Consider the following 27,164-nt stretch of genomic DNA (forward strand, 5'->3'; position numbering starts at 1 on the left):
CCAAATCAAGGAAAAAATAGAGAATAGTGGGAGTAAGATATTGAACCAATATTAAGCCCCTCAAGGGCAAGTGAAATCGGCCTAGAGATAAGTATGTTCTGCCTTAAGCTGACAGAAAACCCAAGTTAAAAGTAGTGGGAAAGCAATTAATAGGGTAGCCCCTGCAACGGAAGAACAGAAATGACTAATACAGTTCAGCATGCTTTTTATATAAAATAAGGTCTTATTAGACAAACCTGACTGATTATTTTGACAAGATTACATGTTTGGCAAAGGTAACCATTAATTTACAGAGACCCAAGGGGTTTGCTTAGTACCTTACATGGCTTAGGTTCATGGGCAGCAGTAGCTAAAAATCACTCTTCAAATGGGTTAAAAATTAGTTTGTTCCCATCGTATTTTAATTTTCCTATGAACACCTGTGCAGCTTGCACAATTTTAACTTCTTTGAACCAGCATAGCTAGAACACCATATCTTCCCAGCCAGCAGAGCAGCCATTTGGAGAACCCTTTCAATGGGAACACTTGCAGTACCCGTACTTTCTGCTTTCCTTGGGCTTCTACCTTCCCCAGGACCAACCTCAACTCCAACTTACTGTTGCCCCTTCCTCACCCTTTCCATTTCATAACACTAAAAACAATGTTGGTAATTTGAGGCCAGCACAGGTAAAGAGTTGCAGGTGCTGCAAAACTCAGGGCTGGAGCTTTGGTTTTTGAACCCACACAGAAAATGCTTCTAATTGTGAAAACAGTCCCCTACCATGATACCTTGAATTTTGAACCCACATCAGTTTACAGTAGCTAGACTTCACATACAGCAGGTGTGCTAAACTTATGTATGGATTGTACTGCTTCAGACTGGTGCAGGCAGGTGCTCATGTGACTAAATGTTCATCCAAATACAATCCCTGTGCTTTGAGAACTAGTTTCTGAGAATGCCTACCCTTCTTCCTGTCAAGTTTTCTGTGTGCAGGGAATGTTATCGTGGAATAGCAGTCATGTAATCCAGACGCTACATATGATGATGGCAGTGCCGTGTACAAACATGAAGCTGCCCAGTAATGTGAGAAGCACATGATTTCAACAGCAAAAGGAGTGAATGGGTTAGGACTACCAAGCGAGATAAACCACAGTCAGGGGAGGGTTCTGCACTTCTTACCCACTGACCACTTTTGCGGTTAAACTCAACATGTACACCTTTTCAAACATAACAAGAGCAGTTCCATGTTAAAACACATGAACCATTCATCATGTCTAGTTGGTCAAATGGTACACCCCAGACACAGATTTACTACCGTACATACTCTTTTTCAAGAACTAAGTCTCATTTGTGCCTGCTTTGCATATTTGAAGCTGCTTTTCTGCATTATATTTTACTTCAGTGGTTAGGTCAAAGCACAAGCTAGCACCAGCCTCATCAAAAAGTGGTTGTAAATAGAGACATTCATTCCAATCCAACTGGAGGGAGGGGGTTGTAAAGCCACAGCCCAATAGTGGCAAGTTGGACAAAGGCATATATATCAGTGCTCTTGACATACATGGGGCTGATGAGGATTGGTAGGCCAGTATTTGAAAAGGTTGGGAGAAGAGGTTGTAGTTAGCAGCCACTTTCAGTGTTCTGTGTGAAAGAATTCCTACGTTTCCTTACAAATCTCAAGAACTGCCTGGCCTGTGCACCATTCTGACATTACAAACATGTCTTCCATTATTACTGCTTATCTTTTGCATTTTTTTTCCTGGTTCCCTATTAATGTTTGTTTTTGAAGCAGTATAGTCCACACACAGTTAGTTGGATTGAGGCCACCTTAGTATCATAATTATTATTTATTAAATTTCTATACTGCCCTTCATCTGAAGCTCACAGGGTGGTTTTGCACTTAGTTACTGTAGAAATCAATGTGAAAAGTTGGTTACGACTCCTGCTGATTTCAGTGGGAACTAAGTGCCACTAACGTAGTCTCTATACACCCAAGTGAGTTTTCTAACTCTTTTTCGTGTGGGCAGGAGGAGTGTGTGTGATTTCTATATGAAATGCCCCAGGTTTAAATCCAGCACAAGACCTGCCAAAGAGAACAAGTTAGCTGAGCAACTCAAGTTACCAAAATCAGACCAAAGGTAGGCCATTTGTATCCAATAGAAGAGTCTGAATGAACAAAAACACCACATATTCAGCCACCTAACACAAAGTATAGCACCAATTGTTAGAGATCAGTTCCTACAGTTCAGATTCCAAAATGTCACAGACATTGCAGAAGGGTGTTTGCAGACCTCCAACAAGTAATCTAAAAGAGGCAAAACACTCTTTCACAGCCCCTGTGTTTTTTTCACTTGACTTTTTCCTCGTACAGTAAGCCTGCAACTTAACCACATTTAACTTGTGCGCATTCAGCTTCACACGCTTGGTAATAATTTTTTTAAAAAAAATTAAAGGGAGGCGGAAAGAGGGTAGGCATCTAGGAAAAAAGACTTTGGCAATTCCACCCACCATTGCACTCAAATGTGTTTTGACTACGTGACTTTGGCTTTAAATGCGATCCCTGGAATGTAACCCCCACATAAGTTGTAGGCTTACTGTATTCATAACAATGTGGTAACATTACTGTGTGCAGAGACTTATCATCTCAAAAACAAACAAAAGCAATCAAGGGAGGGGAAAAACTTCCCCAGGTGCAGCAGAATCATGATACAGCCCTCCTTGGATTCTGTGTCCTCAGACTGCAAACACATGAGTGTGGGGAAGTAAACTTGACCAAGTATTCTTACTTGTCAAAACTCTTTACATATTTTAAGGAAACAGCACACCAGGGAGATGACTTAAGTTAGAGCCCTTCTCCTCGGCATACTAGTTTTCTTTATGTGGGGGTATGCAAACACGCTACCCATCTGCAATCTAAAGTGGTACAGTCCTAGGAGAGCTGTATTATGTGAACCTCCATAACATTATGAATATTGCTGTATCGTGCCTTTCCTTTCGGCTGGGGCTGCCTCTGAACTCCCTCTCTGGATGAAGGTGGTTTTGTGTCTTATAGTGATTCACCATGCAATCCAGACCCACCTTCTCCTTTTCCTCTTGGGCTAACCTGGACATGGTTTGGGGAGTGCATACTGTAGTTGCTTAGCAACTGCAGCCCAGATTCTTCCATCTCCCATCAAAATGATCAGAATACCAATTGGGCAAGAGATTGAAGCTGTGATCAGAGGCAGGGCACCAGGCAAATGAGTAGTTCAACACTGTCTGGAAACCACGCCACTCAGTCAGTGACTCCACTGAGTTTCCTCCTAGTCTGCACTTTAGTTTGGGTCAGCCCAGAGCTCATTGGTTTGGCCTTCCTTGCCTAATACACAACCATTTCACTACCAACCACATCAGCTTGGTCAAGAATCTCCAGTATTTTGCAGCCCGAAAAAATGGTGGAAAAGGCACTGGATGGGTACTGCCAGGAATAGGACAGAGCCATCCCTAGGTAGACTGCAGCCCATGTCTGGGTGTTCCTGTGGGATGGTAGCAGAGGGGGGTGAATGGGACAGCCATCAGGAGCCTTGGTAGGAGCAGGTCATAGGACTGCTTGACATTAGTGCCCATTCATGCCCCATCTCCAAGGTTTGGTGGGGCTCAGACAGTTCTGTTCCCAGAGTTCCTGGGGTTTGAGTCCTGCCTTCCACGGCTGCCTGGGGAGAACAGCTTCCGGTGTAGACTCCACACCCAGTGCTGCAAAAGAAACAGATGGGTGAGTGTCTAGATACAAAGAAAGACACCAAGCCTCTTAGTTTTTTCTGGCTATCCAATACTCGACAAGTTTCTAGTTCTCATGAGCCAAATTTATACATGATTCTCTGCAACCCACCCTGGTCTAGTTAAATATAATGCATTATAAGCTCTGATAGGGACAGCATACAGGTCCTACTTCCCTGTAAAAATAAAACTTAGCATTTTGTAGCTTGATTTTTTAAGTATTTAGAGCACTTCACCTAGATTATCTCCAGGTTTGTTACAACAACCCTGCAAGGTAGGTCAATATTATTTTCCCCAATTCGCACAGGTGGGGGGATGAGGCTGATAAACGGCAGTCACCCAGTAACACCATGCTTGAGGTGAAGTTTAAATCAGTGACTTGCCAGTTCACACTGTTACCCATTAAATTATGCCAGCTCTGTAGGGATTAGATTAATTTTAAACAATTGTAGTAGCATTAAGACAACTGGATAGCCAGTGAGAACAGCACACAAGACAAAGAGAAGCTGCAGGATGGTGAAACACAGATAAACCTGGACAGTACAGTCATACATGTAACAGGGATGGAGTGAACTTGAGCAAGTAGTGTGCCTGGAAATAAAGGCTCAGAGAAAGACATGGGGGAGTGCCATGTGCTGCACTTTGGGGAAAAGGTGACAGTAGTTAGGTAAAGAGGTGGGAGGGGGTTGCACAAAGGCAGAGAAGTTTGGCAGGGGCTCTGTACCTGGCCGCCATGGCCTCAGAGTGGGGTCACTGGTTCGTCGGCAACGCCAGAGCTCTGGCAAATAAAGAAAACATATGAAAGCCATCAGGGATGGCGTGGTGAATCCTGGTGGGGAAGGGAGGGGGGCAAGGGTGGGACAGGAGGATTGCACTATCACACACACAAAAGCACACAAGACTTCTGCCCAGGCGCGCACAGCCACTGGGTTACCAGCACCTAACCCAGAACAGCATGCCCCTGACCCTTTTCACAGCAAGGAGAGATTTGGTAGAGCCCCACTGGCGCTCTTTCACATAAGATGCTTCCCAAACTTAGTGCCTATTTATACAATCGGCAGAATCAAGTGATAAAAGTGGGGGGTGGGGGGGAGTAATGAGCCTAGGGTGTGGATACCTTATTTCTATAGGAAGTTAGCAAAAATGGGGCTGAACTCCTCCCGAGTGCGCTCATTTCGTCTGGATAAGGGGAACCATTTGAACATGCGGCTCTTTCCCTGCTGGCAGCCTGAACCAGTGCACTCCAGGAAGGGCTTTACCACATGATTCAATTGTATAAATGGACTCATGACAACAGACACCCTCGCCAAAGAGCCATTGGGTGTTGTGTACACTCACCGACTGGGGGTGCCCCAAAGCAGTGCTGCTGCCAGGCAACGATCCTCTTCCTTGCCTAGGTAGCTCTTGGTGGCTTGGGGAGGGTCCATCGGACTCAGACGTCTCGGCTAAGGGGAGCAGCAGAGAAAGGTAGGGGTGAGTGCAAATTTGAGCAGCAACACTCTATGAGAAGGCAGGGAGAACAGCAGTGGGCACTCACCCCTTGGGATGGGCTTGACATCCAGGTCCCATTCCTCTTCCTCAAAGTGGCCCGGTAACGACAGCCCGGGAGGGGCCCCAGGACTAAGGCCGAGAGGGGCCAGGCGCTGGGCAGGGCAGGAGGATATGCTCATTGAGACAGACGGATGGGCAGCTGAAGAGAGGGAGAGAAAAACATCCAAAGCATTCTTCTTAAAAACTCCTCCAAGTGCTAGCAGTACCTTCAGCATTCTCCCATCTCACCAAACAGAAACATCTTTCTGGCCTTTCTCTATGCTAAGCATTAGGTATAGCATGGAATATTCAAAGGGCTATGCCCTACTTTCATCCTGTTCGCACACATATTATGCACATGATTTCATTTTCCATTTTTTCTCCACAAAGAGAGGATAGTGCTCAGTGAGGTTGTGTTGATACCTGAGTTTTCTTCCAGCGCAGGCTGGCTCATTATCGCAAGTGGGTCACTGCCCCATGAATCTCAGCCTGCCCACACCCACCTGTCTGCCGCCTGATAACCAGCCCAGGGAATTAGTGGCACAATCCACCAGCCATCAAAGATCCTTTCATACAGAAAACAGATCTTCATTACAGTAAATGACAGAAGCACCTCAGAGGAGTGGGGCAGGCCCTACTCTGACACCTGGGCAGGACCTTTTTCTACTTCTCCCTAGTTTGCTCAGGAATATTAACTGAAGTGCCCACGAGACCATCTGTCTACATGTGTCCATCTGTACACCAAGATCTCCACCAGAGAGTCTTCTAAGGGCTCCCCTGCCATCTGAGGCACAGCAAGTGGCTGTCAGGGAAAGAGTTTTTTCAGTGGTGGCATCCTTGATTTTGAAATTCCCACTCCAGAGAAGCTTTTCTGCTGCTCATGCCAGTATCATTCTGGCAGCACGCAGAGACCTTTTGATTTCCCCAGATGTCTAGTGCTCTTAATTCTTGCTGGACTGTTTTATTTTGTGCTGCATTGCTACATTTCTTGCCTTTAGCTTATTTAGATGTTGAGAATGTATTATTCTCTGTGTGTTTTATCACTTTTTTATTGTAAGCTACTGTGATCATTGTAACTACAGGAAGGCAGACAACATTTCATAATAAAATAAATAACCATTCCTCTTTGGAGAGCAGTCTGTGCTCTTGGCCTTTTAACTATTTTCACTGAGAGAGGAAGAAAATGAGGAAGAAGATTAAGAGCTTGTTAAAGTAAAGTAACTGTCTGCACAAACAATGCCCTGATACAATTCTCATTCTGCTGGGACAATCTCTTAGGTAGCCACATACCCTGTCTCCATAGCAGTTGGGCTATAACATTTGTCCATTGATGCTTCACTTCAGCAGAGGCTGCCTGCAGTGTGTAGGCCTGTCGGCCTGGTCCACGTCCAAACCATAGCTCAAAGCGTAGCCCACTAGGCCCCACACTCTCTGTCAGCCCCATGGATGCTGTCTGTGGAAGAAAGAGAGAGGATAATGAAAAGTTAGGATAGGGCCACCTGCAACAAGAAGTAGGAAGTCTATGTTCAAGAGTGACCTGGTCCAGACATAACTGAGCCAAACCGTGACTTTCTGAGGAGAGAGTGGTTGTGCCCGCCCTGTGGAATGCCCTCCTGTCAGATGTCAAGGAAATAATCAACTACCTGACTTTTGGAAGACATCCAAAAGCAGCCCAGTATAGGGAAGCTTTTAATGACGTTTTACTGTGGTTTTATAATTTGTTGGAAGCTGCCCACAGTGACGGGGGCAACCCAGTCAGATGGGTGGCATATAAATAAAGTAGAAGTAGTAGTAGTAGTAGTAATAGTAGTAGTAATAATAATAATAATAATAATAATAATAATAATAATAGCAACGTATGGTTTTCCAGAAGGGAAACAGCTACTGCTGTGCTCCTCTAGTCCCACTGCACTGCTGAAAGCTAAGCAATGGTTAGGCTTATTAGCATGTTGTCTGAACCCAAGCTTCTGGCTTGTCTTGCTTCAAACAAACCATGGTTAATAATCCAGGCTTGTTCTTGGTGTATTATGTAATGCCAAACACCTGTCTTTGCTAAATTCAGCTTTCTTGAATTTTAATCCCATTCAGTGTTGCACTGGCAGTTACTTCCCGCTTTGTGCCCTATGCAAATCAGGGGTGGGGATGTATATTCCACCAAACAGGTCCAACAGTTCCATTCCAAGTAACCATTATTCCATCCGTTTATGCCGCAGGAGCCTGTCTTATGTGTCAGTGCCCTCCTTCCCAAACCACGCAGCTCATGACTCAAGGAAAGGAGTTCTCATCGTAGACACACTTGCGCACCTGCAAGGCCTGTTTGCAGACGTAGCCGCCCTCGGGTCCCTTGCACTTGGTGAAGAGCAGCAGCCGCTCAAAGAGGAAGACATGCCGCTGGCACTTACGTCGCCCACACACCACGGTGAGCTCACCACGCTGCAGCAGTGGCCCTTGTTCCGATAGTTTCATCTGCAAGGAAACAGGAGGGCTGATCAGAGTCATCTGGCTAAGGTCTCCCACCCACCCCCCAACCACCCCAATCGCAGAAGTGGTCAAAAGTGTCACTTGTCCAGTTTCCTCGTGTGTGTTCCCACTCAGTGTCCTGCACAGAGATCCCACAGTGCAGCAAGGGCAAAACCTGGCCATGGGCAAGCACCAGAAGACGGGGATACCTGGTTTGAGTGAGGGACAGGCAGTGGGGGAGGGAGCAGCGCATGCACAGGGAAGCAGCAGGGAGGATGCAGCGCTGCATGCCAGGGGAGCGCCCATGCGCTCACCTCGCAGCCCCGGATCTGCTCTGCGGCCAGCAGGTCCCTGCCTCGCTGCTCCTGGGCTTCCAGCAGCTGCTGGGCCTCCTGCAGGGCTTGGCGGTCAGGCCCCCGCTCCAGCTCACATTCGCGCAGCAGCTCACCCAGGAAGCGCCGGTACCGCTCCAGCTGCTCCAGGGGCACACGCAACGTGTGCGCCGTTTGCCCTTCCTCACGCAGCTCTGCCGGGCTCTTCTGCACAGAGGAAGGGGAGAGAAAAGGCAGCTGAGCTGGGAGCAGGGCAACAAGATCTTCTGCAGAAGTGATGGAACTCAAGGCACTCAATCTCTTTCCCTTCCTTCACCCATCTGCCACAATACCCTGGACTCCTGTTGTTGGGCTGGACGATGAGGGGTGGTGGGAGGCACCAGGCAGCGAGCCCCCAGGGGAGATCCCAGAGGAAGGCTCAAACCCTGGGGATTGTTGGTGGGACACTGAGGAGAGGTCAGAGGGGGAAGCTTGGGAAGAGAGGCTGGATGCTGAAGGGGCAACAGGGTTTAGTGAACAGGAGGAACCTGTGACAGGGAGCAGTTCAAACACCAAGGCTGAAGCATCCCAGGAGTCTCCCTCTCCAGCTGCGACAAACTTCCCTCCCCCCTGGTCTCCAAAAACTCGCAGGATAATGATGAGGGCACAACAGAGACCAGAGGTGCGCAGACACATTTTGAGACTGCTTGGGAAGCATCTGGGAGCCCTAGAAGGGGGTGGAACACTGGGACCTTCAGTCCTGGCAACTACTCTATAGGGGCAAGACCTGTGGGGTAGTGTTGCTGAGTTGTATGCAATTTCCTTGAACAAAGAGTTAACTTCACTGACAGCTGACTCTGTCTCTTTGCTCTGACCTGCATCTGACTCCAGCCTTGACAACTGTCTCACCCAGAGTCAGAGAGAGACTGAAAGGTGCACAAAGTTTTCAAAACACCCACATACAGAGGCCAAGCTCCTCACAAATCAGATGGCTGCCTAGTTGAACATCAAACTCCCGCTAAAGATTAGTGCCATGGAAGGATTTCCAATAAGTGGGTCGAAAGAATCTATTATAAGAGAAAGCTATTCTATCAGCAACCTACCCACACAAAGGTCAAAATAAAACTCGGTCCCCTGCGGCCACAGATCTTACCTTGCTGGTGGTTCGAAGCAAAGCTAGGGCAGCCTGGAACTTGTGGTGCTCTTTGGCATACGTGGCATAAAGTTGAAGCTTATCTCCCTACAGAAGAAGAGAGAGAAAGAAAGAGAAAGAGAGAAATCCCTCATTCATCCAACTGAGCAGGAGGCCAGACATAAGGCTGCTGCAATGAAACAATGTGAAATCTAGCTCATGTGAGGGGGATTATTCCTTCTCTTCCCCAACCCACCCCCATTTCCTTTAATGGGAAAATATGCCCCAGAGGCAAGCTCAAAGGACAGAATTGTTATCTCTCCTTCTTTTCCACTGGCCCTGTTGTTGCTTCTTTCAACAGAGGTCCAATAGGCATTAATTGGGCAATTAAATTCCCCATCATTTTATCTCTGTGCCAGGAAAGGCTTCAGCTGCTACATTCCTATGTGCCAGAATGGTAAAAAACAAAACAAAACAGGAGCAGAGCTAGTTTGGTTTTTAAGGTTGTTTTCATTCATCAAAAGAAGCAGACCTTCTGCAGCAGGCACAAAGGGAAGAAGGGTTTTTCTGTAAGGGAACAACACCAGTGTGCAAGAACAAAATGATATTAGTTGTGGGGAGGCACTCACATGTCGCAGGAAGCAGCCCCCAGCACGTGACGGGTGGTTCATGCACCCCTCCAACTCGCCAAGGAAGTAGCTGGTATGGAAAGCCAGCAACTGGTCCCGCAGGGCCCGGAGAGCACTGCCCAAGCACCTCAGTTCCGCCGGCCAGGCCTGTCCCCCAGGTTCTTGGGACAGAGAGAGGGGCTGGGCAAGGGCGGTCAAATACTCCCGCTCACACTCCAGCAGCTCAGCCAGAAGTTGCTGTTGGACCCTGAGGAGAAAGGGGGAGGTTGGAAAAGAATCACACACCCCTCCCCACGGCTCTGATACAAGGCCCATGTCTACTAGGATTGAGTTAAATGGATCTTATCCATTGTATGCTTTTTGTCATTTTTACATCCACCGCTACTTTGGTAAATAAGCAGTGTGTGTGAGATATATGTGTGTGTGTGTGTGCGCGCGCGCGCGTACCAGTTATTTACCAAACACTCTGTGCATAGAAATGATAAAAAATACACACATATATTTCTACATATACACAAACATGCACATAAAATAAAGCGCAATACCAGTTCCAAGCCACTTGGCCCTCCCTGAACAATATAGGGTAGGTGGGTCCTGTGAAGTGAACAGTTTTGTGGGGTGTTGGTGGTGCAATACTGCTGATAATATAGTGCTAGCAGATTGGCTAGTGTTGTTGTTGTTATTTTATTAAATTTATTGGTCGCTTTTTCTTTGCCAAAGGGATCTCAAAGCAACTTACAACCAAAACAAACAAACAAACATCCACATAGATACCTTTTTAAAAACCCCATTAAAATACTACGCTAAAATGCATTAAAAACACCCCACCCACTCCTAAGAGGCCACAGAAAGAGGCCTGGTTCAAGAGAAAAGCTTTTGCCTGGCACCTAAAGATATATAATGATAGCACCAGGCTAGCCTTCCTGGGGAGAGGATGGCAGATCAAATGGCAGACACATGAGGCCTAGCGCACAAGCAGCTTCTCTGTGCATTTTAATACATTTACGAAGAAAAGCTTGACCATACTAAACATTAATTCACGGGAAAAGAGGGTCAGGGTGCCACTTAGATTTTCTTGAGCTGGGCCTGGTTGCAAATCTAAGTTTGACAGGTTCAGACTACTATCTTCTCAGCCCCAATCATACCCCTGGGGTAACACAAAGACCGTGGATGGAAAACCTCCCGCATGAACCCTCCGCTACTCACCCAAGGCAGCGCCTTCTTTCCGTGCGAGGCGTGGCCCCCCAAGGTGCTTCTGCAACGTGGGTCCCGCTACGGCTCAGCAGCACATGCTCACGGGGAGAACAGCTCCTATCTGCCAGCTCGCGGCTGCTCACCTCCAGGCCGCGGATGTGCACACTGGGGCGGCCAGGGTCACTCAAGGCCCGCAAAGCCAGCTGGGAGACGGGGGACAGAGATGATTTGGGGCTGCTGGGAAGGCCCTGCCTCTTCTTGCCACTCTCCAGGACGCCGCTTCGAGTGGGAGAACAGCAAGGCGAGGCCTTGGGGCTGGGGTGCGGCTGGAAGAGGGAGGTCAGGCTGCAAGAGGAGCCAAATCTGGACCCCAGGCCCCAGCCATGCTTGGGTGAGGAGGAGGCACTGATGCTGCAGGCCCGAGGCCGTGGGGCACAGCCAGCTTCTGGCACAAGTTGCATCCTTCCTGGGGACTTGGGGCTCTGCAGCAGTGTCCTCTCCAGTGATGCCCCCTCAGCCAACCCTACGACAGGCCTCTTTGCTTCCCTTTTCTCTTCTACACAGTGGCCAGTAGATTCAAGATGGGCCTTGTTTTCCAGAGTTTGCTCCTGAGCCTGTGTAGAAGCGGGAGAGAAAGAAAAAAGTAGCAAAAGCTTGGCCAATCCCAGGAGGCTGCTCTCTGTTGACCTCACTGTTTCTTACATAGCCAGTGTACAAATTCCACTGTAATTTAGGATCTTTGAGAGCTCCTGAGCATGGCAGTCCCATTCCACACCCCCAAAATGTGGAAATGTCAAGGCAAGCGAACTCAGAAATCTCTCCAGCTGCATCTGATCTTCTTGGATCCTCTGTGCAAAGTGGAAATACTATCAGTGGGTCAATCCTGCCACCCTCTAGAGCTGGCCCTGGTTGCCACTTTAAAGGCCCAAAGTCTTTAGCTTCTGCACAAGGAGAGGTGAAATTCTGAACATGAGATTTTATCATCACAGCATCTCTATAGTCTCACCACACCTCTACCACTACCACAGTTGGTATACCTATCCTGTTTCTGCAACCCCTGCATTTCTTTCGCCATAATGCCTCCTCAGAGCCCCTTCAGACATGGTTCCTACATTTATCCCCTTCTTTCATCACCTGCCTGAGGAAAACAGAGCCCTATAAAGCAATGATCTGTGAAGCTCCTCTCACCCCTTTCAACAATTCACAGCAGGATCAAGACTCATGCATCAGACTTGACTGTTTGTAAGTGCATTGTCCTTTTTTAAAAAAAATGTTTTTAGGCCTAGCATCTCTTCCTAACGTCATCTGCAGAATTTCTTCAGCTTTATTTTTATAATTCAGTTCTAGGAACAGTAATAATGAGTTTCAGAGGTAAGGCCCAACTTGGCCAATGGTTAGGGATATCAGGAGTTGTAGTCCTAGTGATGTCTTTAAGGCTCCTTCAGCTCAATTGCCACACACTAAGAAAAAGAAGGGAAACTTCTCTTCGCTGGTACCAGCTCTGCCAAAGCCCCGAAGGCTGCAGCTTTCCCCACAGACACATAATGAGGGACTTTAGGAATTACCTGTGCATTTTCCCGTTCCTGTTGCAGCACCTCCAGGCGCCGGTTGCTGAGCTGGACCAAGCCATGAAGGGCCTCGTCTACCTCTTGGTAGAGCCTGGTGGCACCCACAGCCTCTGTACTACAGGGGGAAAGGACACACACAGTTACTCTGAGCCTTGCGGTATGAAGCTGCTGCATGAAGCAAGGAAGGAAGAAACTGGCGTGGGCCAGGTTAACGCCAGTGAAGGCCGAACTGAACGTGACCCACTTACGGCCATTCTGGGGAACAATCCCCCCCACTCGACTATTTTGCTTTATGTAACAGAAGGTTCTGTCTACTTCAATGGAAGATGCCAATGTGTACAAAAAGAGGGTTTGAGGAAAGTTTGGATAAAAATCTGTTGAAAATTCTTTACATGGGACATTCTCCCTGGGCAGAGAGGAACAGGAATTAGCCCTCACAGGCCAATGGCTGCATACTGCTGCAAGTCTTTTTACTGCTCCAGCTAAAATGTTGCTGCCTTCCCACCCCCACCTCGTGTTTCAGGGATCTTAGGAACAAGCTACACGCTACATATATCAGGGGCTGTTTTTGACCCACTGGGCACATTTCAAATGTTAAGGGAGTGCCGGGGGACACCAGTCACAAAATGGCTGCCATGGAAGGTGGGGTGTCATAGTGCAAAACAGATGCCATTGCGCAGCATAACATAAAGCTAGAGAGACAGCCGACAACAAAAACTGCATGCTTACAATGGGAAATCAGCTATGTCTTGCTGGTCCTGGTGGTGCAGATCACACAATATTGATTACACACACACACATGCAATGGAAATCAAGCTGCTAAGCTACCTTCCCTGCCACCCACTCACACACCAGTTAAGCATCCCCTCCAGATACGTAAGCACATAACTGCAGAATTACTCCAACATGCAGGAAGATTAATTGAACAGCAGTGAAGTGTATTATACAATAGCTTTAAAAGCCATCCACAAGTGCTGTTGTTGTTTTACATAACTCTGCTACAGAACAAATGGGAACAGGGGACAAAGGGAACTTTCTGCTATGATGCCCTGCAGCCCTGATCCTCACCTGCAGGGCCCCAGGGGGGGCAGCCGTGCCAGCAAGGCCCCCCCACGGCGCTGGAGTTCCAGCAGGCGCGGCTCTGAGAGGAGTTTCTGCATGGTCTCTTGGTGCAAGGTGATCTGGGCCGACAGTTCCTACAGGGGTGAGATCCTAGCAGTTAGGACAAGGCAAAAGGAATGGGTTGGGGGATAGTGGAATGGGAATTCTGACTTCAACGACAGAAAAGAAACTATGGCAACGTGGTAATGCTGCATACCAGCGCTGACATGACTATCATAATAACTAGCATAGAACAAAACAGCACAGCAACACAACCAGTCTTGACTCCTCCACACAACATGTTTATTCAGAATTCATCCTGATATTTTGCACCAAGCTAATACAGAGGTTTGATTGCATCCAGTCTTTATTGAGCATTCATGCTGATTTGTTTACGGAGCAGTTAGAGATACAGTCAAACCTCGGATCCCGAACACCTCCATTTTGGAATGTTTCGGCTTCCAAATGCAGAAAACCTGGAAGTAAATGTTCTGGTTTTCAAACGTTTTTCGGAAGCCGGACATCCGACGCAGCTCCACTAAGTGCAGGAAGCTCCTGCAACCAATCGGAAGCCACGCCTCAGTTGTCAAACATTTCGGAAGCCAAACGGGCTTCCAGAACGGATTGCGTTCAACAACTGAGGTTTGACTGTACTAGGGAATAAATCACTAAAGTCATGCACATTCTGTGCTTTAAAACCCGGGGGGGGGGCATTCAGATGCTCAGTAACCCAAATACTGCAGCAAAAACCCTGGTTTCTACAATGGCCAAATAATCAAGCAAATTTGTTGATATTCACCTTACTTTGAATAATTTTTACAGCCGCTGCTCATCAAAGGGAAGAGCAAAGAGATACACAAAGTGGTGAAACCTCACTTCCTGACCACTAGAAAACTTGGTCAGTTACCCCAACCCTCCACAGAAAACTAAGCAGCCTGTACTCTGAAGTGGTACAACCGAGATGTAGGTTTATTTAGTCACTGTCTTGATTTTTTTCACCCTTATTACTGTAGCAGTACACAAGGGAGTATCTGCAAAAAGATTCCAGTCTTTTTTAGCATGCCAAGCTGGAGTTTCTCCACACTATATGATTCTTTCTAGGACTAATGCAGAATACATGAATTACATACAGGCCTGAGGCCAACTGAACCAAAGCTCAGTCCCATCTTAGTGTCCCCAGCGGAATGGTTATTCTGATGCTTTCACAGTAGGTAAGGCTGCATTCCTATGCACACTTACCTGGGAGTAAGCCCCACTGTACTCAATCGGGCTTACATCTGTTTGTTTGTTTTTATAAGATATTTATTAAAGTTTAAACATTACAGAGAAAAAAAGAAGCAAAAGAAAAATACAAGCAATAAACAATTACAAAACCTCAGAAACAAAAATAAATACAATAATACAAAACATCAACAATACAAAAAAGGCAAAAAAGGAAAAACAAAAACCTTTAAAAACCCCCAAAAAGAACAAACAAAATTAAAAAGAACCCCGTATTTTCATATCCTTTAATCGGGCTTACTTCTGAGCAGACATGTCCGTATCTTATTTAAGACTGTAAGTCGTAACAACTATAGAACCACAAGTGAACCAGAGAAACGTACAAGTCCATAAACAGAAGTATCACACATCACAAAAACAAACCAATTACTTGCTATGCTCCTGCACCCTCATTGTCTCTGGAGAACCACCACATGAGTTTACCTCTTGACTTGACACTGTTCCCACTGCTTCAAGGTGGGCACTGGCCTCGCACACAGCCTCTAGGACACTACGGCAGAGTGACTGCAGTTGCTCAAGAGCCTGTGCAGAGAGAAGAGGTGGGGCAGAGGAAGATAAGTACCACAGAAGTGCCGAGCTGGAATATACATGAAGGTCACCCAGAGAAAATGCCTTGTGAGAGAAGGAGGAGTCACAGTGGCCCGTTGTCATTTCTGGTTAGTGGTCTGTGGGCCCACACGAGGCCCAAGTTAACACAGAGTCTGGATGCAGCTGGAGTGGGGTGAGAAGGTTCAAGGATATGTTGAAAGCCAGTAAGGAAAAGGCCACCTGTGGACACGGAGCCAACATTTGTGGGTTCCCAGCTCCTTCATGTGAAGTTTTGTGGGTGCTGTGGCACCCAGGGAGCCAGCGCTTATGACATTATCCATGCAGCACGTCACTTACGGCTAGAGACATCGCTTCCGGTTTCCCAACACTCTTGAGCTTGAGGTAATATAATATAGCCTTAACTCTGGTATTAAGCTGGGAGGTATTTTGAAAGCAGAAAGTGTTTTCATAATTGAGCATTTGTGTGTGTGTATGTGTTTGTTTACCAGTAGTGATGTATGGAGGTTATCCTTCCATAGTTATCCTCACTGTATGGCAAGGAAAGGCAGGGGGATTCTGTGCAGGGCTGCTGGGAGGCTGCCTTGGTTCCATGGATGAACCATGTGCAGAAGCACGCAAGATCCATTTCCTTGATAATCTCTCTTACCTGGTGTTCCTCAACCCATTTGCGTGCTGAGTAGTTCAGGGTCCCTCCTAGTGTCGGAGTCAGCTGGTCCAAAGCCACATAATGTGGCAGTTCAGGAAGAGAGAGAACTCTGACCTCCTGTGGGCAAAGGAGTCTATTAGGTCAGAGGTAATCCTGCCTCCTTGCATCAGTGCCTAACCCCAGTCCCTTCACCACCCATCTTCTGCTCCAGTCGTGAACCCTAGGTCCAAGATAGGCCCAAATTAACATTAGAGAAGAGAGTAGCAGTCCTTAGCTATTTATAATTATCACACACGCATACACACACACACACACACACCTTGGAAGTACAGTTATGAATGACAAAGTACAAATTAAGTTGTCTCTTTCAGTGTTCTCTCTGCAGTATTTTGTCATGTTTATATTCCACTATTTTTATTCTGCATACAGAGTGCTGGCTGGGGCTTAGGAGGCCTGGATTCAAATCCAATAACATCCAACTTGTTCTTCAAGATCACAGGGTTTGGGTGGGGCAGGAGAGGCTCTACTCATTGTTCCCATGAGCATTCCTGGTACATGGGCATGCAACAGGGCCTTCTCTGTGGTGACACCCCAATACTAGAATGCTCTCCATTTGGCGGTACATTTTTCCTCCTTCCTTTATAACATTGAGGCACTAGCTGAAGATGCTTCTGCTAGGCCTTTACAAAACCAGTAAAGTTGCTTCAATACCTAACAACTACAGGTAAGGTTTTTTGTGTTTTAATGGTTCTGATATTTTTAAATCATATTTGGCTATCTGTTATGCTTTATTTATTGGAAGTACTTTTTTATTGTGCATTGCACTGGGATCCCTTGGGACGAAAGGTGATTCAGAAATGCAGTCAATAAGTGACCTTCCCCCCTTAGCCATGAAGTTCACTGGGTGACCTTGGGCCAGTCACAGTCTCTCAGCATAAGCTGGGTTGTTGTGTGGTTGTTGTGATGGAAAAATGGGAAGAGAGGGGGCTATGTACACTACCTTGAGCACCTTGGAGGAAAAAGTGGTATATAAACAATAATAAATAGGAGAATTTACCGCAGCAGGTTCCAAAGCCAGCTCCTCTTCATGGGGTACAAAACGGTCATCAGGTGGCAATATCACCAGCAGCTGACGGATGGGGGCTGGAGAACTCTCCTAAAAAGATAAAGGATTTTGCTTTATGGAGGCATATTTGCATCAGGTTTTCATAAAAGAGGAAGAAAAGATGGGAGCTGGTTCTGAGATACAGGCAGAGGGAGAAAAAGTGGTGGATTAGGGAAGAGGAGGGGGCCTTGGACATAGGACATAGCCACAAGAGCTGCAATGTTCTGTGGTATGCAAGAGGCAACAAGGGGTCACAGAAGGGGCTTCTTAGTAGTGGCTCTCAGACAACGAAATGGAAAAGCCAAAGCTTTACCATATTGCTACCCCATCCCTCCTCTGGGTGGGATAGAAATTTAATTAATAAATTAATATATTCTCAAAAGGGTGGAAAGCTTTGTTGTTGTTTTAATCCAGTACCATTTTGATGTCCAGGGCAGAAGAGTTGGTGATCACTTTTCATTATGTAATCATAATCATCACCATGATCATTACTGTTATTATGCCATTATACATACCTATCCTAAATATGGAAGGCTGTGACAGTGAGCACCTTCTCCTCCCCCCCCCTTTACATTCTGAAGATATTGCCAGAATAAATTATTGCTGCATCAGTAAAACCCACAGCCTGTCTACTGAGAAACAGGAGCAGAAAACACAAGGACACATATACAGAGCTCCTACAGTCGAGTCAGGAAGATACCTGGAATGTCCTAATGGCCGGCAGCAGCACAGGGGCCTGGAGGGCCCAGTCATCCACCTGGCTCAGGTCCAACAATAGTGTCAACCCACGGGCCTTCAGCTCTTGCCTGGGACAATTGTGGAGAGAAAAGGGAGAAATGGAGCTGCAAAGTCATCAAAGGGGCAGCAAAGTCAGTGTACAAAAGCTGGTCAGCATATTTCACTTGTGAAGGGCTTCATGGAGGCATAAGGCTTATATTATCCTCACAATAGGCCACAGTTGTACAGATGAGAAAACTGAAGAAATTTCTGTGTATATATATATATATATATTTCTGTGTACTATCATTAGTACACACAAGGCACAGGAGGAAATTCTTTGTTGTTAACAATTCCAAATTAAGAAGTAGAGAACTGACAGCAACTGTGCACTGAATGGTACTAATTAACATCATGGTGTTCAAAGCGCTCCACATACATTATATCAGCACAGTTTACTGGCCCTTATAAGGTAGGCCTGCATTATTATCTCCACAGATGAGGAGAGGGCGGTGGGATTTAGTGGCTTATTTAAAGCAGGGATGGGGAACCCGAGGTCCTCTGAATGCAAGCTGGGGCTGACGGGAGTCAGGAGTCAAAGAGCAACAGGAAGGCCACAGGTTCCCCATCCCTGGCTTAAAGCCATGAAATGAATTCATGGCAAGATATGAACTGAGGGGTTTTTTTCCAGCTCACTGCTCATGCCCTTAACCATGATGCCACATTAGCTCATGAAAACACTCACACTTGGCGCAAACAGTGCCTCAAAGGCACTTTTTAGCATCATGTGTCAAAGCAACTTTAAGTTACAAATTTAAGCCAATTTGACTGTTAATGGCTTTCCAAAGCGCTTTCTGTTGGCTTGCTATTTTATGACGATGCTGAGGAGAATTTACTGAATTTTCCACCTTTCTTGATGAATTTATTTTATTTTTCTTTGGAAAGAAATCCTGACAATCAGCCTCACTCGAAGACTATTTACATATTTATTAGCACAGCTGTTTACTCAAGCTGACACACTTTATCTCCTGCTGGGTCACCTTGGGAGGAGCTGCATCTTGATGTAGAAGTTTACCTGAGAAGGGAGTACAGGTATCTCATGGTATTGACTAGATCCGTTTGTCCTGGTGGCAGCTCATCCCGAAGAGGCTGAGGCACCACAATCAGCAAGGGCCGTCCTGACCTGTCCATTCCTCCTGTGGATGGAGCATCAGAAGAAAAACATGAGGTACATTTGTCCTGGAACCTGGGAAAGCTCCCGGTCCTGATTCAAACAAACGAGCAGGTTAGCCACTCAAAATCCAATTTTCATTGACTCCAAACTTCCTTTTCTTGTGTTGCCACCCAACCCCAGCTGCTCAGCTACTGGGAAACAGCAAACAGCAGTAAAAAAAAAAAGAGGGTTGCAGCTTCAAGAACCTGTCAAGAAAGTTGAGGGGCAAAAAAAGCATTTGGGTCCACTGCTTCAAGGCAAGCAGGAACTTGGAGTGAGGTCTGACAGAGCCTTTCTTCTTAACAGCCACTTTTTTTCACTGGGAATAGCAAGGGATAGAAGCCTTTAAAACCACTACTCTAAAGTGCACAGTTTTAAATGAAGACCTTAGCAAGCATTTGAGGATATGGGGAAGCATACGTTCTGATGGTTCCTGAACCCTTTTGATGCCAATTGAACAAAATGATGGCAGGCATCACAGTGAAGAAGAGCTGGGAAGGGGGAATGAGGCTTGTGAAATGTTCTTTCTAAGGGCTGGTTAGAAAGGATCTGTGGGCCAGATCCACTGGCTTCCCTTACTTGCCACAAGGCTGTGGAACAGCCAAGGGGTCTGATCCAGTTTAGTCCTGACTCACAGTTAATCCTTGTTCCCTTCTCTGAAACCACACTGAGCTTAGATGCCACTCAAATCCCCACCATATAATTAAATTGTTCACACATTGCAGTTCTAAAGTGTACACATTAAAGTTTAAGTATACATCTCAAAACGCAGCCTGTGAATGAGACAAAACACATGCTTCCCTCAGAGAAGCAAACTTGGCTGCAGCACTTTGCCAAGTATACAGATGGCTGTAAACCTTGTTTTTGCTGCATGTTAAGAGTGTGGAAAAGCCCAGATGCAACTATATCAATGAAGAAGTTTGCTATGCTTGCATGCTAAAGCAGAGATAATACAAGATTAAAGAGGGTAGATTTTAGCCATTGCCATATGCAAGCCATGCCTATTTACCAAACCAACACAAAATGTTTTTTTAAAAATAGACTATTACAGGAAGAACCCCTGAGCTCATGCTCCATAAAATAGTTACTGCACCATCTTGCCAGGGTTATGTTGCCTTTTGGGGTTGGAAAAAAAGCGGTAATTTCCTACTGATTGAAAAAAATCCATTTCCTACCAGTTCCTATAATTTATTTGCTCTATAACAGCAAACACACAGCACAAAGGCCTAGATCCTAAGTTGTTAGAATAAGAGAGTTCACAGAAGGAAAGTTTCTAATTCCTGCCTTCGCAGAAGAGCTACATAAAACCCTCCAAAAAAGCCTAAGTGGAAGCTCAGCCCCCCTCCCAAACAATGAAAGAATAGAGCTTGAATCCTAAGATAATTTCACTTAAAGAAGTTCACATAGAGAAAGTTTTCCTCCCTTCTCAAGAGGGAGCACGCACACACACACACACACACACACACACACACACACACACACACGACCTCAATGAAGCCTTTGTGAGGTTGGCAGGTGGCTGCAGGTAAGAGAAAGGGACAGAAAACTTTATTTCTATGAGCTTCCATAAGTTGACTAAGGATCCCTCAAAGCCATAGTATGCATTGTTCTTTTTGGGTAGAGGGGGATATCTCCAGATACCTAGACCCTGAATGTTCCATACCCTGCAACATTTCTCCAATGAAAATAGGGACGCCCTATTCCATAATAATAATTTTCTATTTATACCCCACCCATCTGACTGGGTTGCTCCAGGCACTCTGGGCAACTTCCAACATATATAAAAACATAATAAAACATTAAACATTAAAAAAACTTCCCTATACAGTGGTACCTCAGGTTAAATACTTAATTCGTTCTGGAGGTCCGTTCTTAACCTGAAACTGTTCTTAACCCGAAGCACCACTTTAGCTAATGGGGCCTCTTGCTGCTGCCACACGATTTCTGTTCTCATCCTGAAGCAAAGTTCTTAACCCAAGGTAATATTTCTGGATTAGTGGAGTCTGTAACCTGAAGTGTATGTAACCCGAGGTACTACTGTATAGGGCTGCCTTCAGACCACTCAGGGGTCAGATAAATCCATACCCTGCAAAATTTCTCTGATGAAAATAGGAACATCCTAAGGAAAAGCAGGACATTCTGGGATCAAATCAGAAACTGGGACAGCTTTTGTAAATCAGGGGCTGTCCCTGGGAAATAGGGACACTTGGAAGGTCTGATGTTTGCTCAGAAATAGTGTAAGTGCTCCACTTTTGCAACTTGCAATTGCTTTGCAGATATGGAAGTTGTATCATTCATAACTGACAAAATTAAGGCTGTTTAAAAGACACTCTCCACCCACCTTTCATTGTTTTCCTTTAGGAAAATCTTGCCAAGCGAGTTACCTTTTTCTTTAAGCTACCTGTTCTTATAAACACACACCCAGATGGTGACACACTGTCATTGTAATGGAAATTCTACCGTTTCCCCTGCTGCTGTATTGTGTGCTGGGATATATTGCCCTACACCACAAATGGGGAACACATGCAACCCTCCAGATGTTGCTGGATTACAACTCCCATCATCCCTGATCTTTGGCCATGCTCTCTGGGACTGATGGGAGTTGCAGTTCAGCAACACCTAGCGGGCCAAGGGTTCTCCATCCCTGCCCTATACAAATGTAAGTTCGCCCTACAGGTCTTTTTCAAAGCACTGTTGTGTTGCACGGAGGAACACATTGTCATCACTAAGCTCATGTGCTGTGGGAAAGGGCAGCAATCAGATCCCAAAGTTCTCGTCCTTTGCTTCCTCCGAGTCTTCTGCCAATGGATGTTCTTCTATCGAAGGAAAAAGCTTTCCAACAGAGGAAGCGAGAACCTTTGGATCCAGCCCCAAAGGTCTCTACCACATCAGTTGAAAGGAAACAGCATTTCCCCCTAACCTCAGTTTAGATGGCTCTTAAAATGGATTAGATGAACGCAGGGGGAAACAGGTCAATCAAAGGTTATTAGCCACGAAAGCAAAATGGAACCTTCATGCTAGTGGAGCAGTTTAGCTCTGAATACCAGATGCTGGGGAAAGATTTGGGGGGGGGGGAGAGATATTGCCTAGCACAGCCTGCTTTTGAGCTCCCAAAGGCATCTGATTGGCTGCTGCTGATCATGGGATGAATGACTAATTGCTGCTCTGGACTGTTCTGATAGGGCAGTTCTTCGGACAGCTCAAATAATCCCCCCACACACACACTGGAAAAAGATGGTGGGGGGGGTCTCTGCCCACTTCCACTGATGTACCAAGTGGCCATGCCCCCCCCCCCCTCATTCAGAGTGTGTCAGAAGGAGGCCTAGGAATACAGTGGTACCTCGGGTTAAGTACTTAATTCGTTCTGGAGAGCGGTTCTTAACCTGAAATTGTTCTTAACCTGAAGCACCACTTTAGCTAATAGGGCCTCCTGCTGCCGCTGCGCCGCCGGAGCACGATTTCTGTCCTCATCCTGAAGCAAAGTTCTTAACCTGAAGCCCTATTTCTGGGTTAGTGGAGTCTGTAACCTGAAGCATATGTAACCTGAAGCGTATGTAACCTGAGGTACCACTGTACCTCAAAGAGAGTTCTCTGTTGCTTGGAGAAGTTCTATGCAAGTATAGCAGTGCACATACAGAGTTCCTTTCAACATCCTCTAAACATATATGGATGGCATGGTAAACAGAGTGTGAAGCTAACCCACATGGCCCCTGCCCCATGTTCTTTCTGTGCGTGGAGGGTCCTCTGATCCCCCTCTTATCATCTCACTGGCATACCAAAAAGCTAAATTGGAAGAGGGAAAAGGATGAGGCAAATTCAAAGAAAATAATGGTGCTTAACCACATGTTCAGATGCACTGTTACTTCTGATAGCCAGTTTGTTAAATATAGAGGGACCCTAAAGAGTGCCACTAATATTATGCCTTTTTGAAGCAGCTCCTCCCTTTCTCCTCCCCTGTAACATTCCAGTTTTTCCCTTCCTTTCTGTCCTGCCTTTGTTTACGCTTCCCTTTAGTGACTGCCCTCAGGGAGGTCTGCCTCCCATTTTGCAAGCCACAGGCCTCTGCTAACGTGATCAGGCTCTGGTGTTATTTTGGGTCGTGTCTTGTGGCTTTGGGTTAGGGAGTGGTTTTTGCAAACTGCTGTGATGTGGCATGTGAGGAGGTTTGTTTTGCTCAGACCTTGTGATGTTGAGGAAGATGGCAAAATGTGGGCGAAAGGACAGTCGGTTTGGGAAGCCTAAGGAGACTAGTTTTGCAAAGATCTTACGCACAGTCAGACACAGGCTGCAGTGTGCAATGGCTCCTTAGGTTTCCCACTCATCAGAGTACCTCCATTCCAATCCATGTTTCCCAAGCCTATGAATATTTACTTGGAAGTTAAGCAGTACTGCATTTAATGGGATTTGCTCTCATGCAGTGTGCACAGAATTCCAGACTTGGTGTTGGAATCCCATCCCAAGTTCCCAAGGTGGAAAATCCAAAGGGCACTTCCACTGTTCTGCACTCTGATTAATACGGGGCACAATCCACTGGAGAATTCTTCTGCACATGCCCCACTGAAATTAAAAGAAGCTGCATAATGGGCTCTCGCACAGCTCCTACTAATTTTAGCCAGGAGGACCAGTTGGTCGATTGTGCCCTGTGGGCCAGACTTGCTTGCCTCCCACTCTACCATTTTCGATGGCAACCAAAATCTACGTCCCCAGGTGGCCTTCCCTCACCTGAATGCACCTCTGAGTTAAGGGCAGCTCTGAACCAATTTTGTACCTGTTTATGGTTTTCTCTTAGCACTAGCCTCACCCAGCATCTCTGGCACTACTTCCCCATCCCTGCGTAGTGGAGAAGGGCAGAGGAGAGACAGAGGGAATAAACATTCCAGGGACAGAAATGCGCTCCAACAACTTGGGAGTGCACAGCCTCCAAAGGAGAAAAGTGATAACAAAAGGGAAAAGCCTATCCATAGTGGCAAGCCATTTCTTAAAACAGAAAAGGTAAAAGCAGGAGGGATCTATGTGACTCGCTGCAGAGATGTCACAAGCATCATCCAACACGTGGATCCTCGCAGTCCATAATTACATTTAACACGTAGATGGTGCTTTAATTGCAATAATATTTGCAACAGCCCTGTAAGACAAAGCAGTTTTATTTTACCTGTAGGACAGATGGGAGTGGGCAAGAGCTGAAAGCTGATGGCTTGTCTACCCTTACCCAGTGAATTTGTGGGATCCTTTGCAACAGCTATGACTTCCTCATGCAAAAGCAGCATTCCCTGGGGAGATGCCTCAACTGGCTTAAAACCAGCTTTTGATTGTAGCGTGAGTGGATAAGCTAACCAAAGCCTCAGTTTTCCCATTTATAAAATGAATATAATCCCGACACTGAATACAGAAGCATAGGGGTACAAAGTTTTCTGCACATCCTAAGGGTTACAAGAAGGACAGAACAAGGCAGTTTCAAATCCTGAAAAAATGACTCTCTGAACCCAAGACAGCCTTGCTTTGTCACTTACCTGTTAGAGCAAAGACACCCGACAGCAGAAGCGCCCAGTCTACAGCCTGCCCGAGATGAACTGCAGCACGGTGAGGGGAATTCTGTGTTTCCTCTGCGCCCTGATCAGCTGCAGTACTTAAGTCTTCCTCTCTCCCATCAGCACTTGGCTCCTTCTTCTTTGGCAATGGGATCAACGTCGCTTCTTCGGTGCTAATGGGGAGGCCCTTTTCTCCCATACAAGGCCCTTCAGTACCATCCACCCCTTGCCCTGGAGGGCTGATGCTCTGCTCCTCTCTGCCAACTGCAGGTCCGTCAGCCTCAGCAGAAGCAGCTGGATCTTCAGCATAAAGGCTCGGGCCTTCTCTGCCGATGCCCCTTCCGCTGGTGCCAATGCCACCATCGCCAACAGAAAGAGGGCACTTTTCTGCATCACCCTCTGGCTCCCTGGTGTCAACAGTACATTCTCCAGTGCTAGCAGCCAACTCACTGGCACTGACAACCTCCTCTCCGGCGACAAGGCTTCGATCCCCAGGGACGCTACTTCTCTCCTGGGTGCTGCCGCAAACTGCGATGCTGACACAGCAGTCCTCGATGCTAGCTGCTTGCTCTTGGGTGATAATTACAGCTTCTGCATTCCTCGAATCCTGTTCCCTTGTACCAACAGAAATTTCCTCTTTCCTGGGCTCTTTTATATCAGTAGAAGCTGCTTCTTCTTTGCTAGCCAGATCGACCCCCTGTCTAATTCGTCCGCCGCCTCCTCTCCCGGCCCCCTTTTTCTTCCTGCGGTTTCCCTTGGAGGTGCGTTTTGGTGTGGCTGCAGCCGGAGAGTGGTTCTCATTGCTGTCCTCCTTGGAATGAGCAGGATCATGGTGGACAGTTCCTGGCACCTCAGCTTTCCCTTGTCCTGTGTCCTCAGTGGCAGCAGCAGCAGCAACAACAACAACATCAAAAATGGCCGCCCGTGCCTCAGTTCCAGAGGGGCTCTGGTTTTGCTCTTGTTGCCCAGGACTCAAGCTCGCCACTTCCTGAGAGGCTTCTGATGCTAGACCCAGGACTAGAGTAGGATTTCCTCTCTGCTGCTCAACCCTATCCCCCCGAGCGCTGCTTTCTCGGCTGCACCTCTCCGCCTCCTGGGTTTTACAGGCCTGGCGCAAGGCAAAGTTCTCCCCACACCCAGACTTGTGGTGGAGCCAGGCCCGATGGCGCCGGCTCCTGCTCTTATTGTGCCCCTTGCGAGTAGGCATTGTCTGGATTTGGGTACCGCAAGGCTGTGGGATCCTGGGGGCTTGGTGCAGGGTGGGGCTGACCTCCAGGAGGTGAACGTATTCCCCCTCGGACTCCCGGTTCTCGCCGCCGGAATGGCGCCCGTCTCCAGGGCTCCGGGCCCCCAGGACCTCAGGAGGCAAATCCGCAGGGCACCGCTGGCCCACAATGAACCCGTCCTTGTGCACAAACTGGGGGTAGACCAGTTCCGGCCAGGGCAGGCTCAGCACCTTCTCTCCAGCAGCCAGGAGGCAACGCTCCAGGCGCCCTGCTCGGCGTTCCTTGTTGATGCCATTGAGCCACTCAACAGTGAAAAGGAAGGGGTAGGAGTCAGAGGACACAGGCAGCTCCTGGACGCCACGGCCCTCTGGGGACAGACATTTCAGCACCAGACGCGGAGAGCACTCCCGGTGAGGCACCACTTGCAGGTAGAAATCGCCAGGGCAGAGGTGCTGCCAGGGCAGCGAGCCCAGCTGCACTAGGACCTTCTCGCGGAGGCACAGTGGCCAACCCTCGTGGCAGAACACAAAGCCACTATACTGAGCCTGCAACAGTGGGAAAGAGAGGCACCGAATTATATATGCAGCACTGCCTTGGGAGAAAAGAAAATTGTGCATCAAGAAATGCTAAGTCCCGTAACAATGAATACACTGCAAATTTGTTTATTTTGCACCATCTATTTTGCTTCTGCCGACCTTGCAGAGGGGCAAAGAGCCACTCCCTGATCATGAGAAATCCTGTCCCACCCTCCTCTGGCAGCTGGCATTTCACCAGTCGAAGGATTTATAAGAATCCCTCCAGCACCTTACGGGCTAAAAACTTGGTTTTTCTGCACTAAAGCTGAGATTTTCATGATGCACACAGTTCCTACTTTTGCATGGCACCATCATGGAATCCACACAACTGATGGGGAGGGGAGGGCAGAGGGAAGCCCAGTGCAAGGCTTAATATTTCAAAGAGTCCTAAAGCTGAAGAAAATGTACACTCCTTCTCTAAACTGCCACCCACCCATATCTGCCAACACTCAAATGGGGGTACAAGGTAGATGTGTTTGGAACTTATTGTCTGGACCAAGGGGGATGCTGGCGTTAATAAGACTCGGCCTGACTCTTGGAGCGAGCTCTAGCGCAGAAGGGGAAGCCCACCAGCTGTGGTTCTACAGGTCTGTAATGGGATTCCAGCGTCAGAACAGATTGCTTTTATACTGCCCCTGTGCTGAGCTAGATTTCCCACTCAGAGGT

The 27,164-nt window shown here is 47.1% G+C and overlaps 1 protein-coding gene across 4 annotated transcripts in view; it reads right to left on the reverse strand.

The window, feature by feature from the left end:
- Positions 1–188: 188 nt before the first annotated feature.
- The window catches only part of ARHGEF40 (Rho guanine nucleotide exchange factor 40), a 39,609-nt gene continuing 12,633 nt past the window's right edge, over positions 189–27,164 (reverse strand). Inside the window, exons 3-20 of one of the 4 annotated variants that reach the window (XR_014518625.1) lie at positions 24,680–26,468; positions 19,032–19,152; positions 17,940–18,045; positions 17,192–17,290; positions 16,135–16,251; positions 15,363–15,461; positions 13,626–13,753; positions 12,555–12,672; positions 11,002–11,603; positions 9,796–10,042; positions 9,188–9,274; positions 8,172–8,262; positions 7,568–7,729; positions 6,554–6,716; positions 5,271–5,423; positions 5,072–5,178; positions 4,458–4,511; positions 189–3,709 (exon numbers count right to left, since the gene is read on the reverse strand). Coding sequence is in view for 2 of the 4 variants with exons in the window: in XM_083472270.1 (XP_083328396.1) it covers positions 3,614–3,709; positions 5,072–5,178; positions 5,271–5,423; positions 6,554–6,716; positions 7,568–7,729; positions 8,038–8,262; positions 9,188–9,274; positions 9,796–10,042; positions 11,002–11,603; positions 12,555–12,672; positions 13,626–13,753; positions 15,363–15,461; positions 16,135–16,251; positions 17,192–17,290; positions 17,940–18,045; positions 19,032–19,152; positions 24,680–26,468 (4,419 nt within the window). In the remaining 2 variants the exon portion in view is untranslated. Of the gene's footprint in view, positions 3,710–4,457; positions 4,512–5,071; positions 5,179–5,270; positions 5,424–6,553; positions 6,717–7,567; positions 7,730–8,037; positions 8,263–9,187; positions 9,275–9,795; positions 10,043–11,001; positions 11,604–12,554; positions 12,673–13,625; positions 13,754–15,362; positions 15,462–16,134; positions 16,252–17,191; positions 17,291–17,939; positions 18,046–19,031; positions 19,153–24,679; positions 26,469–27,164 lie in introns of all 4 variants that reach the window. The other 3 variants (XM_083472271.1, XR_014518624.1, XM_083472270.1) reach the window with 3 other exon arrangements.

This window comes from Podarcis liolepis (assembly GCF_965112155.1).
Source record: "Podarcis liolepis genome assembly, chromosome: 13".
NCBI lineage: Eukaryota > Metazoa > Chordata > Lepidosauria > Squamata > Lacertidae > Podarcis > Podarcis liolepis.